Source organism: Myxine glutinosa, chromosome 1, assembly GCF_964187855.1.
Source record: "Myxine glutinosa chromosome 1, kmMyxGlut1.1, whole genome shotgun sequence".
NCBI classification, from domain to species: domain Eukaryota; kingdom Metazoa; phylum Chordata; class Myxini; order Myxiniformes; family Myxinidae; genus Myxine; species Myxine glutinosa.
The window spans coordinates 55115305-55139446 of record NC_136261.1 but is presented as its reverse complement, the minus strand read 5'-3'; the positions used below and the strand labels follow the sequence as shown (position 1 = coordinate 55139446).

General features: G+C 45.5%; 1 protein-coding gene across 2 annotated transcripts in view; it reads left to right on the top strand.

Moving 5' to 3' along the window:
- The window catches only part of SLC30A7 (solute carrier family 30 member 7), a 90219-nt gene that overhangs the window by 23583 nt on the left and 42494 nt on the right, over positions 1-24142 (top strand). For both annotated transcript variants that reach the window (XM_068111615.2, XM_068111622.2), the window contains exons 6-7: positions 3461-3592; positions 15636-15683. In XM_068111615.2, coding sequence (XP_067967716.1) covers positions 3461-3592; positions 15636-15683 — 180 coding nt within the window. The remainder of the gene's footprint in view (positions 1-3460; positions 3593-15635; positions 15684-24142) is intronic.

Sequence of the window (24142 nt, the reverse complement as noted above, 5' to 3'; positions counted from 1 at the left end):
TTGCATCCATAATTTATGAGCCAATAAGCTATTTCCTCAAATATGCATGTCGAGCAGGTTAACAATTCCCTCGCTTCTCCTGCTTGGTGCTGTGCTGTCCATTTGTGATGCCCGCTCTGCGTAGTCCTTCTGTTCCACCGCACATCCAGATTTTTGTGCCGAAACTGCTCCACCATCTCCTAATGCGCCCTCGTGTGCTGCCAGCCTGTCTTTGTGTCCACCACCCCCTCCCCCATTGCCTTTTCCTGTCACCCCACACCTTATTCCCTTACCAACATCCCATATTCTCTTGTTTCTCTGCCACAACGCATTTCCCTCATCTCCACCCTTTGCTATCTTCCTTTTGTTCATGTTCCATCCATAAGTTTTTAACGGCTTCCCACACTTTGCATTTCCATTACTTCTGCAAAGCCTCTTTACTCTGCCTCTCTGCCTCTCCCAGCATCAGTCTCTCCTCCCTCGTTCTCTTTGCCTCTCTCCTAATCCACTATTAGTCAGGTTCACTGTTTTTTCGTTCAAAATCATGGTAGATTAGCAAACCTATACATTTTTGGAAACGTTATGACATGGAAAATCTGAAAATCAATGTTTACATTTGCCAATTCCGACCAATTCGATTCGACCAATTCGACCAATTCGACCAATCGACCAATTCCATTCGACCACTTCGACCATTCGACCAATCGCTTCGATCGACCATTCGACCAATTCGATCGATTCGATTCGATTCGATTCATCGAATTCGATTCGATCGACCATTCGACCAATTCGATTTGCCAATCAAATTGACCGACCTTTGCTTGTGTGGAACGGACTGTGAAAACGATGCGGACTATATTGTCGGATACGACACACAGGACAGTGATGACGAACTCTGAATGGCATATTCTGTAATCGTGTATGTTTGATGTCATTGACTGCCTGTGTATATTTTGTCATTGACTGCCTGTGTAGATGTGAAGTTATACTGACTGCATGTGTATATATGATTTTGCTGACTGCCTGTGTATGTTTGGTGATATGAATTATTGTGACACATTTTGATGTTATTAACTGCCTGTACAAAATGATAACATGTATTTGATTATGCAACTTATCGCGAATATAAAGGTAGTATTTTGCAATTCAAAACATTTGATTCGTGTCTTACCATTCCCCATAGCACTAATTTGATACTTTCATTGGATTCCTTGTCCCTGAAAATATAGGTTTAGTATATTTTAAAAGTTTTTAGGGTAATTAGAGGCAGAAATAGAACAAAATATGTATTTTACAGTGGCCATTTTGAAAATCCAAAATGGCCGCCATACAGGTATCTCTCCAAATGTAAACATTGATTTTTAGTTTCCTTATGCTATAACCTTTCCAAAAATGTATAGGTTTGCTAATCTACCATGATTTTGAACGAAATATAATTTATTGACATAGTGAACCTGACTATATACAGTATTTCAATTCCTCTAAAGTCTAAACCATACTATTTTGTATTTTGTGTACTGTCATTTGTACTCCCATTTCACTATCTCTCTCAATTGTCCACTGTCTTATGCTTCACTTTTTTTTTTTCTAGAATGGCCTTTTTCAGTTTGTCCTCTGGCTTTTTATCCTTTTTATGCTGCTGCAGCTGAAGGCCGGAGGCATTCTGTTTTTGGGTTGTCCGTCCGATTGTCCATGCATCCGTCTGTTGTTTTGTTGTTACCACGATAACTTGTGGACCACTGAAGGGATTTCAACCAAACGTTGCACAAGTATAGACTGTCATGCTTAAAGATCAAGCAATTTGATTTTGGGTTCAAAAAGTCTCAGGTAAAGTGCCCTTTACTTTTAAATCTTCGTTTGTGATTTGTTGTGGTACTTGTTTTTATTTTCCGCAGGGCAGGTGTACGTGTCTAGTGCTGTAGTAGGGTGTGATGTGGTTTACCACTCGTTACTTTTTGCGACAGCTACCAGATAGCTCTCCGAGCAAAAAGAAGGCCTCGTGTGTAAGTGCTTCCTTCAGGTACATAGCCTCTACCCTTGCCAAGACTTTCAGATTACCTCCAAGTGGTGCATCATGGTAGGAGTGCTCTTGAGGTTACTGGCTAAATTTCTGGAGGATCTCTAAGTAGGTTGGTACCCTAGAGGGGTAGTGTGCAAGGCCCTCAATTGTAAAGACTTGCTGGTACACTCACCAATCCAACCAGGGTAGGTCGAGCTCTTTAACCTCGGAGGCAGTCCACCTTGGAGAAGGAAACTCTGATTGCAAATCCCCATGCTGCATTGCAGGGCATGTTTCTTTAGACAAAGGCTAGGTCCGCTGCTGATTCTGTGGTGGCTTCAGGTAGGGCATCCGGAAGCATGGAAACGGCCGTAAAATGAAGATGATGGACTTCAATACAAGACAAACCAATTCATTTTTTGGGTTCAACAGGTCAAAGGTCATGTGCCCTTTGAAAATCATGCAGATCATAAGTTGAGTTAGGAACATCTGATATTGTCTTCTACTTCTCCCCCTCTCTCTTCTCTCTCTCGTGCTCCCTCTCATGTGACCTGTAATTGAGATCAAACGTGGGTTGACCCCTATTTTTTAGGGGTCAACCCACGATATTTTTTAATTTGCATCTAATTGTGATTCCAGGACCTTTTTACCTTTTTAACTGATGTTAACCTTTTTACTGATGCACTTCTAGTTACATGCTCTTCTTGATGCCATGCTTCTGGTTAAGAACCACATCTTGAGATCACAGCCACTCTTGTATAAGGAGGTATTAAGCCTGGTATTGGCTTAGCGGTTATGGTGCCGGCTTGGGATCCTAGGATCCTGGTTTCGATTCCCGGTCGATCGCTGAATTAACGCCAGGGGGGTTGACTCATCCTGTCATCCTTCCGAGGTCGGCAAATTGAGTACCAGCATGCTGGGATGAATGATCACGGTGTGTACCCCGGCTTAGAATAGGTACACCGTATCCCTGCGCATCGTAAGAGGCGACCAAGGGTTGGCGTCAGGAAGGGCATCCGGCCATAAAAAAAAACAAAAAAACATTGCCTCAAACAGGGAACCATGATTGTCATGGGGCCCGCATGGCTAACCCCCGCCCTGGCGGGGAAAATGGCCTTTAAAAAAAAACGATCATTCATTCATTCATTCATCTAATTGTGATTCTATTCTATTCTGGTTTCTGCTGCTTCAAAACTTCCATAATGCTGTTCCCCACATGAGCACCATCCTTTGCCCACTTAACCTTTTTACTGATGCACTTCTAGTTACATGCTCTTCTTGATGCCATGCTTCTGGTTAAGAACCACATCTTGAGATCACAGCCACTCTTGTATAAGGAGGTGTGTTTGCTTGGCCTCATCCTTCTGTTTTCTTTTTTCTTTTTTCTTTTTTATGGTGATGATTCGAAGATAAATTCACTTTTCTGAAAGGTACTAGAGGCTTGGACTGGTCTGATTGCTTGTTTACATAATTGTTTTTCAGGTCATAACCACGGCCATTCCAATCTCAATGGGGGCCATTTTGGTCACGGTCATTCCCATGGTCATTCCCACGGTCATTCCCATGGACACGGACATGAGCATGGACATGAGCATGGACACAGCCATGAGCATGGTCAGGCATTTGTCTTTGTTTCTTCTTGAATCTTCATTAGAGTTTCTCTTGTCTTTCTGAAGTTGTTTAAAGTGAAAGTAAAGCTTAATATAAAAATAGGGCCAATGGTTCGGTCTACTTATTTATTAGGTTCATGCAGAGGAATACCTATTGTTTTTCCAAGAGTTTTTCTTATTATTATTCTTCCACCCTATTTTTCACCTCTGAAAACTTTAAAATCAATGTTCTCAGCAACCGTTGGTCCGATTGACACAAAATTGTCACCACGTGATTGCCTAGACATGTATAATTTTATACTACTAATTATGATGTCATAGGTCACGTGGTATGGGCACCATCTTGGAAAACAGCTTCAACTTTGCCCCTCTATATCTTCGAAATGGCTCTGAAAAAAATGGAGTCATGGCTCATTCTAAAGAACTCTGCAATGGGACCAAAAAATGTATACTTAGGATATTAAAAGTGCTAACGTTACGAGGATAGAATTCGACAAATGGATCCCTTGCTCCCATGAATATGATATATTTTTTACACTAGCAACAGTACTGCCCTACGGGCGGGGCTTCAATTGGGAAGCCCAAATGAAAAGGTAAAATATCAGAAATTGAAGGCTTTTTTTATTTTAAACGATTCATATAAACATCCGTTGAATCATTTTTTTTTTTTTTTTTTTTTTGTATACAGAGTCGAGGCTCGTGAAAGAGCTAACATTTATCAAACAAACAAATCAAACAAAGAAGCAAACAAAGTATATAAAAAGGGGAGCGGTCGACAAGATGGGGAGAGAAGGGGAGGAAGCACACAAACACAACATTTGAGAGCAGGGACATCGGGAGATGTTTTTGGAGGGAGAGGGCCTGGGGGGAGGCAGGATAGGTATAAAACGCAAGGACACCAAGGACTTCCAGGAAAGAAGTCAAAAGTCACCTCAAATCACATGCAAATCATCAAAATCTAAACAGTACATGGCTAAACAGTACATGGGCGATCACGTACCACGTACGTCTCGCTCGCTCTCGTGTTGTCCCGATAATGATCCTTCCGCAGGTTCACCTACGGAAACCTTGTTACGACTTTTACTTTCTCGAGACAGTCAAGTTCGCTCATCTTTTCGGCGCACCGGCACGAGCCGAGAACGGCCCGTGCAGGGGCTGATCCGAGGATCTCACCAAACCGTCCGATCGGTAGTAGCGACGGGCGGTGTGTACAAAGGGCAGGGACTTAATCAACACGAGCTGATGACTCGCGCTTACTCGGAATTCCTCGTTCGTGGGACACTGTCTCAAGCCCCAGTCCCCATCACGGATGGGCTCAGCGGTTTACCCGAGCCTGACGGTGATGGCCCCGGACATCGAAGGGCATTACACAACACAACAACAACATGCATTTTAAGGCCATTTTCCCTGCTAGAGCGGGGGTTAGCCAAAGGGCATTAAACGTTCATTAAACATTAAACGTTCATTAAAGGATTACGAAACGAAAAACATTACGAAATTACGTTCACACCTTCACGTCAAACACTACCATGAACACATACATCGTCACATACATCGTCACAACATTGTCACAATGGAAACATCGTCACAATGAACATAACGCGAATGTTATTCGGGAGTCCAAACCTGAGAATGCTGGAGACCAAAGCTGAAATTGGAAAAACTAAATAGCCTATTTTGCTCCTGGAGATCCCAGGATTACCCACCCAAAATATCGTTGCGATCGGTTCAGCTGATTTTGCGGTACCTTTGAACGGACAGACAGACAGACGGACATTTGGTGAATTATAGTAAGATAACCTTAGTTTCAAAAAATTTAGGTTAAAAAAAATTCCGACGTCAAACGTCACATGGTTCAGCCGCCATATTGTTTTTCGTGAAAAACACTAAAATCCCTTTTTCTCCGCAACGGCTGAACAGATCGAGGCCAAACTTTGCATGCAGAATTGCATGCCCATGATGAACAAAAATTTCCCATGACGTCGTACGTCACATCGTTTAGGAGTTATGACGTTTTAAAGCATAAACTTCAAATCTTATCTCCTCCCTAATTTTTGAAGATATCGAGTGGAAACTTTACACAAATGTTTCCCATGTAGGGAGGTCAAAACGTTACTCGAGAAATTTTGATAAATCACATGGTTTGGCCACAGTAAATAATTGAACGACAATCTTAAAATTATTCTACCCTTTGAACCGCTGCATTGATTGACTAGAAACTTTAAAGTGATGTCGCTCTCATCAACGGGAATATGTGTTTAAAATTTCAACATGATTGGTTGTACGGTCTGGAAGCTGGAAGCCATTATTGCTGGAAGAAGAAGAAACACAACACGTTTCCTTCTCAGGCCATCTAACGGATGGTGGCACGGCCATTTTCCGGATTTATTTCCTTTAAAAATCATTTTCTCTCCAATAGTTGGACCGATTGACAGGAAATTTTCGCCATAGGAGTGCCTCGGCCTTTATAATATTTTAATGGTAATTATGACGTCACAACTGACGTGGTACGGGCACCATCTTGGAAAAACCGAAGAACGTTGCACCTCTATATCTCCAAAAGTGCTGCACAGAAAAAATTGAGACATTCCTCATTGTAAAGAACTCTCCATGCAGAATAACATATGTGAATGATGATGGCATGGGTGCCTCCATTATGACGTCATAATTCGACAAGTAACAAACTTCATCTGATCACGATGAAATTTCTTGAGCATCATCTCAAGAACACATACATCACCTCAAATCTGTTAGGAAAGAAGTCAAAAGAACTTGCAAATATATTCTCGGTATAAAGTGATGGAGAATTTTTTTTAGAATGACATTGTAGGTCGCGTTGTTCGGCTGCCATATTGTTTTAAGTGGAAAGCCTGTAAAACTACTAAAAACACATTTTCTCCGAAACGACTGAACAGATCGAGGCTAATATTTGCAGGCAGAATCGCATACCCATGACAAACAAAAAGTTCAGTGAGCAGGATGTCATAAGTCACATGGTTTAGGAGCTATAACGTTTTGAAGCATAAACCTTTAAAACCTAGCTCCTCCCTCATTTTTTATCATTTCGATTGGAAACTTCAGTTATTTTCCCATGTCGGTGTGCTAACATTGCTTTTTGGAATTTGCGATAGCTCACATGGAATGGCAGCGATGTATGATTGAACGAAAATATTTTTTTAAATTATATATTTTGAACCGCTCCATTGATCAACGTTAAACTTTATAATAAAGTAGAAGTCATGAAGTGGAACAAGTGTGCATAATTTCAAGATGATTGGATTTACGGTCTGGAAGCTAGAAGTTGTTATTGTGTGTAGAAGAAGAAGAAACTTTGGATTGGATGAGCTTCTCATGCCATGACACGGATTCTGGCAGTGCGATTTTTCAGGTTTATTTTCTTTAAAAATAATTTCTCTGCAATGGTTTGACCGATGGACAGGAAATTTTCACCAAAGGAGTGCCTCGGCCTGCAGAATATTTTGATGGTAACTATGATGTCGTAGATCACGTGCTACTGGTGCTATCTTGGAAAAACCGGAAAAAAATTGCACCTCTATATCTCCAAAAGCGCTGCGTGGAAAAGATTGAGACATGGCTTATTGTAAAGAACTATCCATGGGAATGATGATGTCATAGGTGCCTCCATTATGATGTTGAAGGAGCTGGGGCTCCCACGTCGATCGGAAGAATGGACGCGACAAAAAGCTGGAATTCATCTGAGTTGCTTTATTGAAATCAAACACTCAGGCACTCTGAAAACCCGTTTATCGGTCAGCAATATATATCTATTAACCCAGGGGGTTTGCCCAGGCCCGGCGCCAGGGGGCGTGGCCCAGCGTCCTGGCTGCGGCCTGGCAAGTTGAGGGCGAGCCTGCCCGGGCATGCCCGGGCGTCCCGACCGAGGCCTGGCAAGTTGAGCGCGGGCCTGCCCGGGCGTCCTGGACGAGCCCGGCATGGTGATCGCTCCGCGTCCTTGATAGGTGCAAGGCGATTGTGAACACCCAGCGGCAGCCGCTACACACGTCCCCCCAGAATCGACTTGCACCGGCAGGGTCAATTTGAGGGGGGTCCTGATGACCCGGCCGAAGCGACCCCTGGCGGGTCGTGGGAGGGGGTCCGGTGAGGTGGTGGGCGGTCGAGTGGGGGGCACCGTGGACGGGGGGCGGCCTCGCCGCGGCGGAAGGGCCACCCGTGGTGGGTGGTCGACGTCCACGTGCGCCGGCTTGAGGCGGTCCACTGCAATCCGGTCCGACCTGCCGCCGATGTCGATGACGAACGACTTGTCGTCCCGTCGCAGCACCCGGAAGGGCCCGTCGTACGGCGGCTGGAGTGGCCACCGATGTGCGTCGTGACGCACAAAAACATACTCCGCTGTGCGGAGTGCTGGGGGGACGTAGGACTGGGGGTCACTGTGGTGGGATGTTGGCACGGGGGCAAACCGTCGGGCGGCCTCCTGGAGGTCCGAGCGCTGGTGAGCTGCGGACCAGGGACTGGTAGCGTCGGGCACGAATTCGCCCGGGACGCGTAGCACCTGGCCATAGACAAGCTCGGCGGTGGATGCCTGGAGGTCCTCCTTGGGGGCCGTGCGAAGGCCCAAAAGGACCCACGGCAGCCGATCGGCCCAACCGCCGTCTTGAAGGCCGGCCATGAGCGCGGCCTTCATGGAGCGGTGGAATCGCTCGCACAACCCGTTTGCTTGGGGGTGGTAGGCCGTAGTACGGTGGAGCTTGACCCCCAGGTTGCGGGCGACCGCGCCCCACAGCTCGGAGGTGAACTGTGGTCCGCGGTCTGACGAGATGTCCGCCGGTGCGCCGAAGCGGGCGACCCAGGTGGCGATGAAAGCCTGCGCCACGTCGGCGGTGGTGGTGGAGACGAGGGGAACGGCCTCCGGCCACCTGGTGGTCCTGTCCACCATGGTGAGCAGGTGTGTGAACCCCCGTGACGGGGGGAGGGGGCCCACCAGATCCACGTTGACGTGGTCGAAACGTCGTTCGGGCACGGTGAAAGGTGCCAGCGGGGCCTGGGTGTGTCGGTGGACCTTGGCCCGTTGGCAGGCCGTGCAGGTGCTGGTCCAATCGCGGACGTCCCGACGAAGGCCGTGCCAGACGAAACGCGCCGACACCAGCTTCTGGGAAGCTTTCCGGCCCGGGTGGGAAAGGCCGTGGAGGGAGGCGAAGATGCGGCGTTGCCAGGTGACGGGCACGATGGGGCGAGGCTGGCCTTGGGAGACGTCGCAGAGCAGGACAGTGCCCGCGCAGGGGATGTCGGCCAGGCGGAGGCCCGTGTCCGCCGCCCGGAGGGCTTGCACCGTGGTGTCGGTGGTTTGGTCCGCCGCCATAAGCGCAAAATCCACGCCCAGGTGGACCGCGTTCGCGCTGGCCCGGGAAAGACAGTCGGCCACGGCGTTGTTTTTGCCGGCGACGTGCCGGATGTCCGTGGTAAACTCCGACACGGCGGAGAGGTGGCGCTGTTGGCGGGCCGACCATGGCTCCGTGACCTTGGCCATGGCGTAAACCAACGGCTTGTGGTCGACGAACGCCGTGAAAGGTCGGCCCTCCAGGAGGTGGCGGAAATGGCGGACGGCCAGGTGTAGACCGAGGAGCTCCCGGTCAAACGTGCTGTATTTGAGCTCGTTCGGCCGGAGCTGCCGGCTGAAAAAAGCGAGTGGCTGCCAAACCCCGTTCACCCATTGCTCATGTACGGCGCCCACCGCGTAGTCGGAGGCATCCGTGGTGAGGGCGATGGGAGCGTTGAGCACCGGGTGAGCGAGCAGTGTTGCATCGGCGAGGGCCCGCTTTGAGCGTTGGAAGGCCGCATCCATTGCTGCGGACCAGGCAATGTCGTGCTTGGCCGGCTTGCCCCGGAGGGCTTCGTAGAGGGGCCGCATGAGTTGAGCAGCGCGGGGCACGAAGCGGTGATAAAAATTCACCATTCCCAGGAATTCCTGCAGGGCCTTTATGGTGCGGGGACGCGGGAACGTGGTGATGGCCTCGACCTTGGTTGGCAGCGGCACGGCCCCGTTCTTGGTGATGTGGTGGCCCAAAAAATCAACGGCCGTCGTGCCGAAGTGGCATTTGGCCGGGTTGACGATGAGGCCGTGCTCGCTGAGGCGCCCGAACAGTGTTCGGAGGTGGAGGAGGTGCTCGGCCCGGGACGTGCTGGCGACGAGGATGTCGTCCAGGTAAACGAAAAGGAACGGCAGGTCACGCAGCACGCCGTCCATCAAGCGCTGGAACGCCTGAGCCGCGTTCTTGAGACCAAACGGCATCCGCAAGAATTCGAATAAGCCGAACGGCGTGATGACTGCCGTTTTAGGGACGTCGGCCGCCCTGACAGGTACCTGGTGATATCCCCGTATGAGATCAATTTTCGAAAAAATGACCCGTCCCGCCAGACGGGCGGAGAAGTCTTGGATATGCGGGATCGGGTACCTGTCGGGGGTGGTAGCGTCATTGAGACGGCGGTAGTCGCCACACGGGCGCCATCCACCCCCCGGCTTTGGCACGATGTGCAGTGGCGAGGCCCACGCGCTATCGGAGCGCCGCACGATGCCGAGGTGCTCCAACGCGTCGAATTCGGCCTTCACTACGGCGAGCTTGGCTGGGTCGAGGCGGCGGGCCCTGGCGTAGACCGGCGGGCCCGTGGTTGGTATGTGGTGCTCGATCCCATGCCGTACTGCGACGGCCGAAAACGTTGGCCGCGTGAGGGCCGGGAACTCCGTGAGCAGGCGAGCAAACTCGTTCGCCGCCGGGACGGTGCATGCCAGCTCGGTCGGCGCGGAGCTGCTCAATGTGCATACCAGGGAGCTGAAGGTTTCAGCGTTGATTAAACGACGCCGTTGGACGTCCACCAGCAGTCCGTGTGCGCAGAGGAAGTCGGCGCCTAGCAGAGCCATGGGCACGTTGGCGGTTACAAACGTCCAAGCAAAGCGTTGGCCGCCGAAGCAGAGGGTGACGTTGCGCGGGCCGAAGGTGCGGATAGTCGATCCGTTGGCCGCAACCAAGGAGGGGCCGCAAACCGCGGATTGCCTGTCCTGGTCAGAGGTGGGTATGACGCTCAGTTGGGCGCCGGTGTCGCACAGGAAGCGCCGTCCGGACGCTTTATCCGTGATGAACAGTAAGTTGCCCGTGTGGCCGGCGCTCATGGCTGGTAATGAACGCCGGCCCGGCCGTTTCCCGGCCTGCCGAAGGTGCACGGGGGTCGGCATGTCCGGGCCTTTTGTCCGAACCTGGCATGATAGTAACACCACGCTTGGTCGGGTGGAGGCCTCGGTCGTCGTGCTGGAGGTGGTCGGCACGGTAGAGCGGCCGCCAATTGCGTCGGCAGTTCGGCCGTCGACCGTGCCGGGTGCTCGGGTGCCATGGTTGTTGCGTCGGACGGCGGTGGGTCCCATGTCGCCGCTGCGATGCGCCGTCCTGCAGCGGAGATCTTGTCGGCTTCTCTGGCAAGGGCCCGGGGATCTGTGATCGTCGTGCTTGCCAGGGCGAGGCGTACCGGGTTAGGCAGCTGACGGAGGAACAGCTCCCGGAACAGGAATGCCGGAGAGTGCTCGCCGAGCAGTGAAAGCATGTAGTCCATTCGCTCGGAAGGGCGCGTGTCGCCGAGCTCAGGCAGTTCGAGCAGGCGCCGTGCACGTTCCGCCGATGGGAGGGCGAAAGCATCGAGGAGAAGTTTCTTAATCGCGCCGTATTTGTCAGCGGCTGGCGGGCTTTCGAGGAGGCTCAGGGCGCGGGCCGCGTTAGCCGACCCGAGCGCAGCTACCACATGGTGGAAGCGGGTGTCGTCGGCCGTGATGCCTCGCAGGGCGAACAGGGACTCCGCCTGTGCGAACCAAACCGCCGCGTGAGCCTCCCAGAAGGTAGGCAGTTTAAGGGCGACTGCCGTGTCCATGTCGATAGGTCACCAATGAAGGAGCTGGGGCTCCCACGTCGATCGGAAGAATGGACGCGACAAAAAGCTGGAATTCATCTGAGTTGCTTTATTGAAATCAAACACTCAGGCACTCTGAAAACCCGTTTATCGGTCAGCAATATATATCTATTAACCCAGGGGGTTTGCCCAGGCCCGGCGCCAGGGGGCGTCGCCCAGCGTCCTGGCTGCGGCCTGGCAAGTTGAGGGCGAGCCTGCCCGGGCATGCCCGGGCGTCCCGACCGAGGCCTGGCAAGTTGAGCGCGGGCCTGCCCGGGTGTCCTGGACGAGCCCGGCATGGTGATCGCTCCGCGTCCTTGATAGGTGCAAGGCGATTGTGAACACCCAGCGGCAGCCGCTACAATGTCATAATTTGACAAGTACAAAACTTCATCGAACAGGATGAAATTTCTGGGGCATCTAGGGATAAATTGATGGAGAAAAAAAAAGAATGTGAAAGCGGGGTTGTTATAAAGTGTGTGTGTGTGTGTGTGTGTGTGTGTGTGTGTGTGTGTGTGTGTGTGTGTGTGTGTGTGTGTGTGTGTGTGTGTGTGTGTGTGTGTGTGTGTGTTCTATGCTTCATTCCAAGGGGTTACTGTTCTTGTAGAATAGTATAAATGACGACCTAAAATGTTAGCCTGGAACAAAAATTTGTGTCCATAATCGCAAGGCTGTTTCAAAAGCCCGCGTTTCTGGGATTGATGAAGAAGAAGAAGAAGCTGGATCTCGAGCTTTAATATAGCCGTTACTGTTGTCATATAATAATAAAAATGGTACGTTGGAAAGCAAATACTGTGGAAGTGGAAATTTTCTTGCAATTACTTTTTTTGCTGAGCGACGTAAAAACATGTTCGCACAGTTTGTGGGGCGGGCACAAGGCACATGGAAATCTCAATGACGTTAACCATGTGAAACCTTAGTGAACCTTTATATGGGGAGAAAATAACTTGCAGTAACCCCAACTGAAGAGAAACGGGCATCAAAGCATACTTTATTATAAACTAATGTTTATGAACCTGGTGTAAATCATACGGAACCAAAGAAGCGCTGTACGGAACCAATGAAATATGGATTGCAAAATATGACAGGAAAGTAGAGTAAAACATATCGAATCAATAGTTAATTGAATGCAGAGATTAGTAAATTCATCGTCTTCTGGAGCAATGGATATTTTTATTCATTCCAATCTCTGGCCTCGGCATCACTGTCTCCACAAGTTAGTACAGCTGTACAGGACTTTCACCCATACCAGCTTTCAATATTTCCTCGTTGGTGACATTGGCAGACGGTGCATCAAGCTCTGTTTTAACCAAGCTTTCAAGTATCGGGTAACATTTAAGTTTGTCTGCTTTTGAAATTGGCTTCAAATAACAAAGTGTATTTTACGTTGATTTGTAGATGCTGAAGTACATCACTGTAGTTGTGAACCGCATCGATCTATGCTACGCGTGCTGGCCACGCACGTTGCTTGCTCCTCTATGGCGGTGCGACTGGCAACTATGTGTATGACACGTGCATTTTCTTGTGCGCTCTGGTACTGTAATTTGATGCGACAGAGAAGCGCGAAAATTGATGCAGCATGGAAATTCTCACTTTTACAGTATAATCAATTTCTTTGGAAAGCTAATAATCGATTTACTTGGTCAGAAAGCTAATAAAATCTATGTACATGGAACAAAAGTTAGTGTCAGTTTAATATTAAATGTGCATAGAAAGAGTAAAGCTGAGAAGGAAACCAGGTTTGATAAAAGGGGAGATCAGCTGACGCTTTAACTGATCAGAGGAACATGACTGGACAGAAGCTGGAAGATTGTTCCACAAGGGGGAGACAAAGGAATGGAACCTGGATTTGCGTACACAAAGTGCAATGGACACTGTGCATGTTTGGCCAAATCCAAGCTGGAATGGGACTCATGATCTAAAGTGCTGATGCAAGGCCAGAATAGAGTCAAAGAAAAATAGAGAGGCCCATAATCTGCCCGTCATGCATGCGAAATATGCACACGGAATCCTCTTTGGAAAATCCGGTGATCCTCAGAACTTTGTCCTCTGCTGCATCATCAAGTGTCAGATGTGATGTAGGGGTTCTGGCTGAAAGTGGGGTGGCATACTAATTTAAAAAGCCATTTTTGAGGAATCTGTCAACCAGGTCACAATTTGAGCTTGGATACAAAAGGATGGAAACTTGGTGAGCAGAGCAGGATGCCAAACTTCTTTTGGTTCCTCGTGCATTTTGGCGTAGTGTATTAAAACAATTATTTGGCACTTGGCCCTTTTCTATGTAAATTAACCAAGCATGGGACAAAATAATTATCGGTTCTCAGTCTTATAGACAAAATAAGGAGCAGGTTTCCATCTGACAGCCACACTGTAAATAAAGCAATGAATTGCTAACAGAACATAGGACTAGAGTGTCACCAATATTGTCATTACTTTCAGATGTTTTGTATTCGGCCCATTTATTGAAACAAATGTTGAAGTTTATTTCAAACCACAAGCTGCAAATTTAGCTGCTGTGACAACTAGACAGCATTCATGGAATACTTACCCTGCGCAGTCAACTTAGTGTGAGCCAACTCTTCTGTTTTTGAAGGGTTTTTTCTTTGATCCAATATGGCTGCCAGACCACGTGAGCGATGACATCATAAATTTATATTCTCTAATATAATTGTTGCGTAGATCACGCTCAATAAATTTCAAATTGATCAGGCTAAGCGTTGTCCCTGTCGAATTATGACATCATAATTAAGGCACCAATGATGTCATCATTCACAACACTTATTCCCCCATTGTTCTTTACAATGAGCCACGTTTCAATTTTTCCCATGGAGCAGTTTCGGAGATAGAGGTGCAACGTTTTTCGGTTTTTCCAAGATGGCACCTGTACCACGTGACCGAAGCATGATGCTTGTCGAATTATGATGTCATAAAGAAGGCACCGATGACATAATGAAGGCACTGATGACATAATCATCATCAACATATCTTATTCCCCATGGGAAGAACTTAACAATGAGCCTTGTTTCAATATCCATTGTGCGGTTTCGGAGATAGAGGTGTAACGTTTTTCCAAGATGGCGTCCGTACCACGTGACCTATGACATCATAATTATGAATTTAAAAAATTATACAGGCAGCCTGGTGTTGGCTTAGCGGTTCGGGTGCCAGCTTGGGATCCTAGGATCCTGGGTTTGAATCCCGGTCGATCGCTAAATTATCGCCAGGGGGGTTGACTCAGCCTGTCATCCTTCCGAGGTCGGCAAATTGAGTACCAGCTTGCTGGGATGAATGATCCCGGTGTGTACCCCGGTTTAGAATAGGTACACCGTATCCCTGCGCATCGTAAGAGCGCGACCAAGGGTTGGCGTCAGGAAGGGCATCCGGCCATAAAAACATTGCCTCAAACAGGGAACCATGATTGTCATGGGGCCCGCAAGGCTAACCCCCGCTCTAGCGGGGAAAATGGCCTTAAAACGATCATTCATTAATTTTCATTCATACAGGCAGAGGCGCTCCTATGGTCAAATATTGTGTCAATCGGACCAACGGTTGCGGAGAAAATGAATTTTAAAAATTCAGACACACGCACACCTCACGTATGCCACATGCACACACGTACACAACCGAATGCCTAACCCTGATTTTCACAGGGTAAAAATGTCCTTTGCTGTCTTGTTTCCTTATCACAAAATAACTTTCTTGCTCAAAATTAAAGGCAACCACCTTCCTGTGTCTGTCTCCTTATCGGGCGAGGCTCATGTCCGACGTATCGCCCACTGAGTGGTCTTCTTCTTGGACTGTTGCACAGACATTGTGTTCCCAGTGTTGAGCATTGCAGTCACATGATGCGTCCCCCTCCCTCTTGGGATTCTATTTAACATAAGCTGTACTAGTTACTTGTTGGTGGTGCCTTCAGTTTTGAATACAGTATATGCATTTCCCAACTACATGTGTTTTTGGGGTTGAAAATGCTACTTTGTTTTTACTTCTTCAGAGATATTCAAGTTGTGAGAAGTTTAAAGATTATTTGTAATTAAAAAGAAAATAGTAATTCCATAAACCCAATCAGGGTACTCCAAAAGAAAGTTGTATGTGTGTGTGCTTCGTTTGCCCTTTTAATTTATTTATTTTTATTGCAGGTGAGGAATCTCATAAAAGTCCTGCTTCCAACAAACTGATTTTGCAAGGTGAGGAAGTGTTCTGTGTTTGGATGCGAGTGTTTAGGTGGTTTGAGATGAGCTCGTGGCAACGTGTTTCTTGGAACATTTCATGAAAGTCTTATAACGATAACGGTTCAGACTCGGCTAACCCAGCCATCATCCATCCCTCTGTTTCCCGATTGACAACACCTGAGCCAGGCTGATCAGAGACTCATTGAATGGCACAAGAAATGTGCAATAAGTACAGTACAAGTTGTCTTGTGCAAGCTTTGACTTGTACACGTACTCGTCTGCTTGATGGTTTCCAAATTGTACATCTCCATTTGAATAACCTTGAATTTTCAGCTGACGTCATTTCCTGGGCGCTTTTCCTCGGTCGTAGAAGTTTGGTTTTTACATTGACTAAATCTGGTTCTCTATCGACCGCTTCAACATGTAGATTTAATATTATGCCATTAAACATAGAGGGTATTTCATTTATTTGTTTTCATCAGAATCAACAGAAATGTGACATAGTGAAAGAACACAGTCCAGAAAACCTAAAAGATTGAATAAAATGTGGACAAAATTGGATGTACTTACGTGTGGATGGTGTATAACCCAAGAGTTGCTGGTCCACACTCCTCCCGGAAGTAAAATAATTATTATATCCAGTTATTCAGTTCTGTCAAATCGTACCCAGTTTTGGTGACATTATTGATCAGATTTCTCAAAATATCCCAATCTTGTGCTTATTTCCAAAAATCTCTGGCAAAGACAGATCTGATGATCACCAAATTCGAAAGGTCACACCCGAGAGGGGACTTTTAGCATCAGTGCTTCTAATATACAGTACATGGTGGTCTAATTTATTCAACCACTGATTTGTTTGTTCTTCTTGCAGTCTATGAAATTTTTAACATTTATCTCGGGCAGCACATGTCAAAACTGTCCATCTTCTTCCTTCCTTTCTTTTTCACCGTCCATGACTCACATCCCATACATTTAACTGCAAATACCAGAGCATTCACCAGCTTCCCCTTTGATTGTATTGTCACACCTTTGTCTTTCCAAATCTTTGTCAATACTGACTTATTGTTCTCCCCAATGCTAAACATCTATTAATTTCTCCACATTTTCCACTCACTTCAATCTTTGAACCCAGGAAAATGAAGCTTTCTTCTATTTTCACGTGAGTGTCTCCCAATCTGAACACCTCGATCTTCTCAGTTAACAAGATTTTACTTTTTATAGGTCTAAATAACTGGTACACCTGCTCACTACGGGAGCAGCAGGGGGACCCATGTTATTATCCTTATTATTATTGCCAATTATTATTACGATTATTTATGTTAGATTAGGTCATTGAATGGATCAGAAAATGCTTGACAATATAACACGATCAGGTCATTGAAAGGATCAGACCGTACATGACATTATAACATGTTAGATCGGGTCATTGAAAGGATCAGACCATACATGACATTATAACATGTTATATCGGGTCATTGAAAGGATCAGACCATACATGACATTATAACATGTTATATCGGGTCATTGAAAGGATCAGACCATACATGACATTATAACATGTTATATCGGGTCATTGAAAGGATCAGACCATACATGACATTATAACATGTTATATCGGGTCATTGAAAGGATCAGACCATACATGACATTATAACATGTTATATCGGGTCATTGAAAGGATCAGACCATACATGACATTATAACATGTTATATCGGGTCATTGAAAGGATCAGACCATACATGACATTATAACATGTTATATCGGGTCATTGAAAGGATGAGACCATTCATGACATTATAATATGTTATATCGGGTCATTGAAAGGATGAGACCATACATGACATTATAACATGTTATATCGGGTCATTGAAAGGATCAGACCATACATGACATTATAACATGTTATATCGGGTCATTGAAAGGATCAGACCATACATGACATTATAACATGGTATATCGGATCATTGAAAGGATCAGTCCTTACATGACATAACATGTTATATCGGGTCATTGAAAGGATCAGACCATACATGACATTATAACATGTTATATCGGGTCATTGAAAGGAGCAGACCATACATGACATTATAACATGTTAGATCAGGTCATTGAAAGGATCAGACCATACATGACATTATAACATGTTAGATCGGGTCATTGAAAGGATCAGACCATACATGACATTATAACATGTTATATCGGGTCATTGAAAGGATCAGACCATACATGACATTATAACATGTTATATCGGGTCATTGAAAGGATCAGACCATACATGACATTATAACGTGTTATATCGGGTCATTGAAAGGATCAGACCATACATGACATTATAACATGTTATATCGGGTCATTGAAAGGATGAGACCATTCATGACATTATAATATGTTATATCGGGTCATTGAAAGGATGAGACCATTCATGACATTATAATATGTTATATCGGGTCATTGAAAGGATGAGACCATACATGACATTATAACATGTTATATCGGGTCATTGAAAGGATCAGACCATACATGACATTATAACATGTTATATCGGGTCATTGAAAGGATCAGACCATACATGACATTATAACGTGTTATATCGGGTTATTGAAAGGATCAGACCTTGCTTGACATTATAACATGTTATATCGGGTCATTGAAAGGATCAGACCATACATGACATTATAACGTGTTATATCGGGTCATTGAAAGGATCAGACCATACATGACATTATAACATGTTATATCGGGTCATTGAAAGGATCAGACCATACATGACATTATAACATGTTATATCGGATCATTGAAAGGATGAGACCATTCATGACATTATAATATGTTATATCGGGTCATTGAAAGGATGAGACCATACATGACATTATAACATGTTATATCGGGTCATTGAAAGGATCACACCATACATGACATTATAACATGTTATATCGGGTCATTGAAAGGATCAGACCATACATGACATTATAACATGTTATATCGGGTCATTGAAAGGATCAGACCATACATGACATTATAACATGTTATATCGGGTCATTGAAAGGATCAGACCATACATGACATTATAACATGTTATATCGGGTCATTGAAAGGATCAGACCATACATGACATTATAACATGTTATATCGGGTCATTGAAAGGATGAGACCATTCATGACATTATAATATGTTATATCGGGTCATTGAAAGGATGAGACCATACATGACATTATAATATGTTATATCAGGTCATTGAAAGGATCAGTCCTTACATGACATTATAACATGTTATATCGGGTCATTGAAAGGATCAGTCCTTACATGACATTATAACATGTTATATCGGGTCATTGAAAGGATCAGACCATACATGACATTATAACATGTTATATCGGGTCATTGAAAGGATCAGACCATACATGACATTATAACGTGTTATATCGGGTTATTGAAAGGATCAGACCTTGCTTGACATTATAACATGTTATATCGGGTCATTGAAAGGATCAGACCATACATGACATTATAACGTGTTATATCAGGTTATTGAAAGGATCAGACCTTGCTTGACATTATAACATGTTATATCAGGTACACCAGCACACTACGGAAGCGGCGGAAGGGTCATTCCTCTTTGGGGTATATAGTTTACACTCGAGCGGGTCTCAAAAACATTGGGTGTCTGTTCATTTACCAAGTTTCTTGTAGAGAGATCTCCAAGTGGTTGAAAGCAACCACTCCATTCAAAACCCTTAAGGAACGGCTTGCTTGGCAAGCGCTAGCTGGCTGCTTGGTAAGCGCTAGCTGGCTGCTTGGTAAATGAGCACACCCCGGGCTTCCTCCGTTTCAGTTTCGTCTTAAACAGCAGGAGCGAGTTTCAAAAGGCCGCTACCAAAAACGCCACGTTGGCGCCAGGAAGGGTCATGTTATTAACCCAACACTTGTGGGTATATAGAGCACAGTAGATCTTCGCTCAGTTCTATAAGTAAAACTTACCTCATTGATGTCGTGATTCCTCCAAATTTCTTTATTTAGTGTTATAAACAGCTTTAACAACTGTTTCAAAAGCTAATCATGTGTGTTTGTCGTTTAAAATATTTTTACCCCTGGTAGAGGCCGTTGGGCCGTTGCTCCCAGGAAAACGCCATGATAAGCTATGTATAAACGTTGACTCGATGTTTGTTGAAGGAAGAAAAACTCCTTAGGGAGGTGAGATACTAATGGTATTAATATTGTTTTGTAATAACATTAATATTATGCTATTATCATTAGTTTTGTTATTCGAAGCGGCCTTGGAAAAATGCCACGATAAAGCTAATTTAACATTGATATACACCTCAACATGAAACCCCATTGACTGCAATGGCGGGGGAAACCCGCTTGGGGGAGTAAAACCCCTTGGAGAGGTGGGCAAATTAATGCGCTACAACCTTCATTGTGTAACCCTTAGTCCTCCTGTCAAGGTTGGTTGAGATTGGATAAGTAACGACAGAATGTATTGGGGTCCAAAATTCATCAGACAGACAGACAGACACAAAATGGCGTATTTTAGTATGATGAAGACCAGCTTTTTCACTTTCCTTCTTCACTGTCTGCAACAGTTTCATCAAGGCCTCCTTACTTTCTGCCAATAGAATAGTATCATGAGCATAAGGGAGCAGAGGTGAGTGGGGGGAGGGGGAGGGGGAAAGAGCTGGCAGGATGGGCTTGAGGTACGCGTTACGGAACCCGACGTCGGCCTCGGTTCCCGTTATCGAGGGGGGATTAAGACCCTCGTCTGTTACTGACCGACGTGGTCCCGGGGGTATGACGCCACGCCCGGTCGGCGCTGGGTAGGGTTTTAGGCCCACAAGTCCTATGACCTAAATACCAGCGCTTCCCGGTACGCGAAGGAACACCCCCCGCTCACGGCCGCAGCGTAATGGATGTTGCGCCGAGCGAAGCGAACCGCGGCGTGAGCCGTTTACCAAGACCAGACCCGATTCCTTAAACGTTGGCCAAATCGTGCCACCGGTATTCAATTGGGAAATCACCAAAACGACAAGGATGTGAAGAAGAGGAAGACGAAGGCAAAAGGGTTGGAAATGCTACTATATTTATTACTATTATTATTCACACAATGAAAGGAACCAAGGAGAAGGAAGGATAATAAAGTAAAAACAGAAGAAGAAGAAGCGGACAGCTGTCGAGCCTGAGTTTGAATCTCGACCCAGCTATAAACTGTCATTCTGGTGTTTCACAGGCAGACGAGGCATCAATGTGGTGCCGTCCCTCGGATGGAAGTTAGACTGGGCATCCCGTCTTCTGGCATTAGTTGGCTGAGGTTAAATATCCCACGGTGTCTTTCGTGAAGAGTAGGTGAGCTATCCCAGGCACCCTGGCCAAATGCCTGCCCTAAACTTAGTCAAACTTCAGGCCTGGCCAGCCTGTTGGACCTGGCCAGACTTGGACTAAGCTTCCCCCGGCCAACCCTACAATACCATGGGAAAATTGTGGCCGTTAAGGAATGTGAATATTAACACACCACCGTCCAGATGGTGTGCACATGAGCATACACCTGACGCCGCCCTCTTTGTCGCTCGTATTGGGAGCGAGTGTTTCTAGTCATTAAAATGCTAGTTTTAAAAGTTTGGCTTTCCAGGAGGGAGGAGGAAGAAGCAGCATTTGGAGCTTAATATAGCGGTTCCAACGGTACCATTTTTATTATTCTGCGACAGCAGAAAACCGTTAGAATCGAGTGAGACAGACATGAAAGGAGCATGCAAAATAGAATACAGTAATATTGTACTTCTCAAAGCAATACAAATATCTAAAAGTACACAAAATGAGCACAAAACAACAGCCACGATGACGACAGCAGCAACATGTTCTGAAGATCCTTTTGCCGCGTTTTTTATTTCATTTTAACCCTTATTGAGACTCGTAGATATGGCCATCCAGTTTTTGTTGGACGTGGCTTCCTCCTGTTGAAAAAAATATATATACGTCCTCTTTCAATAAACGCCTGCCCTCATCCTTGGAGGGGGTTTGAGAAAAATAAACGCCCAGGCTTTTATTGGAAGCAATACTCGTAACTATTAAAGCTGTGCAGTTGTCTCCTGTTGAGTTACTGATGATCCACAATGTGAGCAACCACAGGCTCCAACCAGATGCAGGTTAACCCTCCATGGCAGCTCCTTGCCAAAAGAAGAGCTTCAATGCAATTTGATTTGTAATTTTTTTTTTTTAATACCATTTTTCCAGTTCCCTGTTTACCAACCAACAAATTTTGTTATTTGTTAAAGGGGGTGCAGGGGAGGAAGTGGGGAGGAGGGGGAGGGACAGCTGTTTCACATTTCTTTGGCATTCCTACACCGCTCGTAAGCCACTGATAAATGTGACATTTTTCTCATTGACGTTTCAAGAAAACTTGCAGGAGAAATGCTTTCCAAAAATATTTTCTCATTATTTATGCCAAAAAATGTTTTCCTTTTTGCTTTCAAGATGTTTTGAACGTTTATTTTAAGCTACTCTTAAGGCTGGTTGCCCTATTGCGGTCCTTTGAGGCCCTTTTAGATTTTATTGGCGATTCTTGTTTTTCTATTCCAATTATTTATTTATTTTACATGGATTTGAGGCTCGTTGTTGAGCTTGTAAAATAAATCACATGCAGGACAGAGTAGACATTGGTGTAGTTTTAAATGAATTAGAAGGACATTGCTAAGCAATGGACAGACATGTATGTTATATAGGATATGAACCTGGGTTCTCTCTCTGCATCGGGGGCCAGGGTTCTGATGAGGATGCTGAAAGGCCAAACCGAGTAGTACCGGTGAGAACACTTAGCGTTGATGTACTATTGCGTTGATGTACTATTGCGTAGTTGATGTACGTTGATGCGTAGTTGATGTACTACGTTGATGTACTACTATTGCGTTGATGGCGTTGATGTACTATTGCATCAAAAACACAAAGGACATAAATGGGCAAACAAACACATACATTGATTGTGAACCTGGGATCCCAAGCATCATGAGCTGTTTTACTGTAAGTGCTCTGATGGGAACACCAAAAAGGACAACCCCAATCGTGCGCAAACTTTGAAGCTTTGTAACTAAAGAATACAATCCAGAGGCACTGCAGCTAGTCCTGTTTAGTCTCGGTCCAAAGGGGTTGAGACGATTGGAACGCCCCTGTCTGTCTTGTCTATCTGTATCTGTGTCCACGTCCAGGGCCGTCGAGAAGGGGTCACTGCCTCGGGGCCCGGGGTCCGTTGAGGAGCCCGAGCTTCTCCTGTATTTTTTTTACAGTACAGTGAAACCCCTCATCAGGTCATCCTCATTTCCTCATCGTTACATTTCGTTACATAAATGCAGAAGTTGATTTTGCTTTCTTGCCGGAAACGAAATATTTACCGCTGTTAATGGCACAGTTTCAAAGTTTACAGAAAATGGTTATTTACCAGAAAAGTGCATTACAAAGAAATGGGTTTGAATCCTCTTTGTCCAAAAAAAATATTAACAATCTTCTCACGTATTTTTTTGCCAATCTTATGGAGATATAATGTTCAACAGTCGAGGGTGCAAATTGACTCGATCGGTCCAAATGTCCCGCTATCTCTATTTTCGATTATACGTTTAAATAAAAGTGACCATTTGTTGTTGTTGTTTTTTGTTTGTTTTTCTTTAAAGAAAGTTCCTTAAAAAGTTATAATAGAGAGAAAGGGTGGGGGTGGGGTGGCCGAGGTTGTTTGCCGCAGGGCCCGTGCTGGCTCTCAACACGCCTGTCCAAGTTTAAATATTTTTGCTTCTTTCTGCAACTGCTTGTCCAATTGATGCGAAACTTTAGACAAAGGAGGAACTCCCCATGGATAATATTTTAAACATCACATGGTATGACAGCCATATTGGATTAAAGGAAAAAAAATTGGACATCTCTGTAACCACTCAATGAAAAAAAAAAATTGAAACTTTGCACATGCCATCAACTCTCCATGGGGAATATAGTTTGAAAATTCCAATGTTGGACACATTGTCTGGCAGCCATGTTGGATTCAATCTAAAACCTTTAAAAAAATCTTCCCTAAAGCCACAAAATCAATGAATCTGCAACTTTAGGTATATCATCGACTACCAATTGGGATTAAAAGGTGATTACTAAAATGTCATGCCTGTCATGGGTCACCTGGTTTGGCAGCCATCTTGCATTGAATGAAAAACTTTTTTAAGCCTTCTCTGAAATCACTGAAAAGATTGAAGCGCAACTTTATATATGTTTGATTTACTACTCATGGGAAATAAAGTTTGATAACTTTAACGTAATCGGTGAAGTTGTTTGGCAGCTATATTGGATTGAAGCAAAAAAAACCTTTTAAAAATCTTCTCTGAAACTACTGAACAGACGAATGTGAAGCTTTCAATCACCGTGTCCAATCAAAGCTGGACAGCTTGGGCCCCAGCCATAACTGATCATAGATATAAAGTGTGCTCATTGTTTTTGGGATCAACAGGT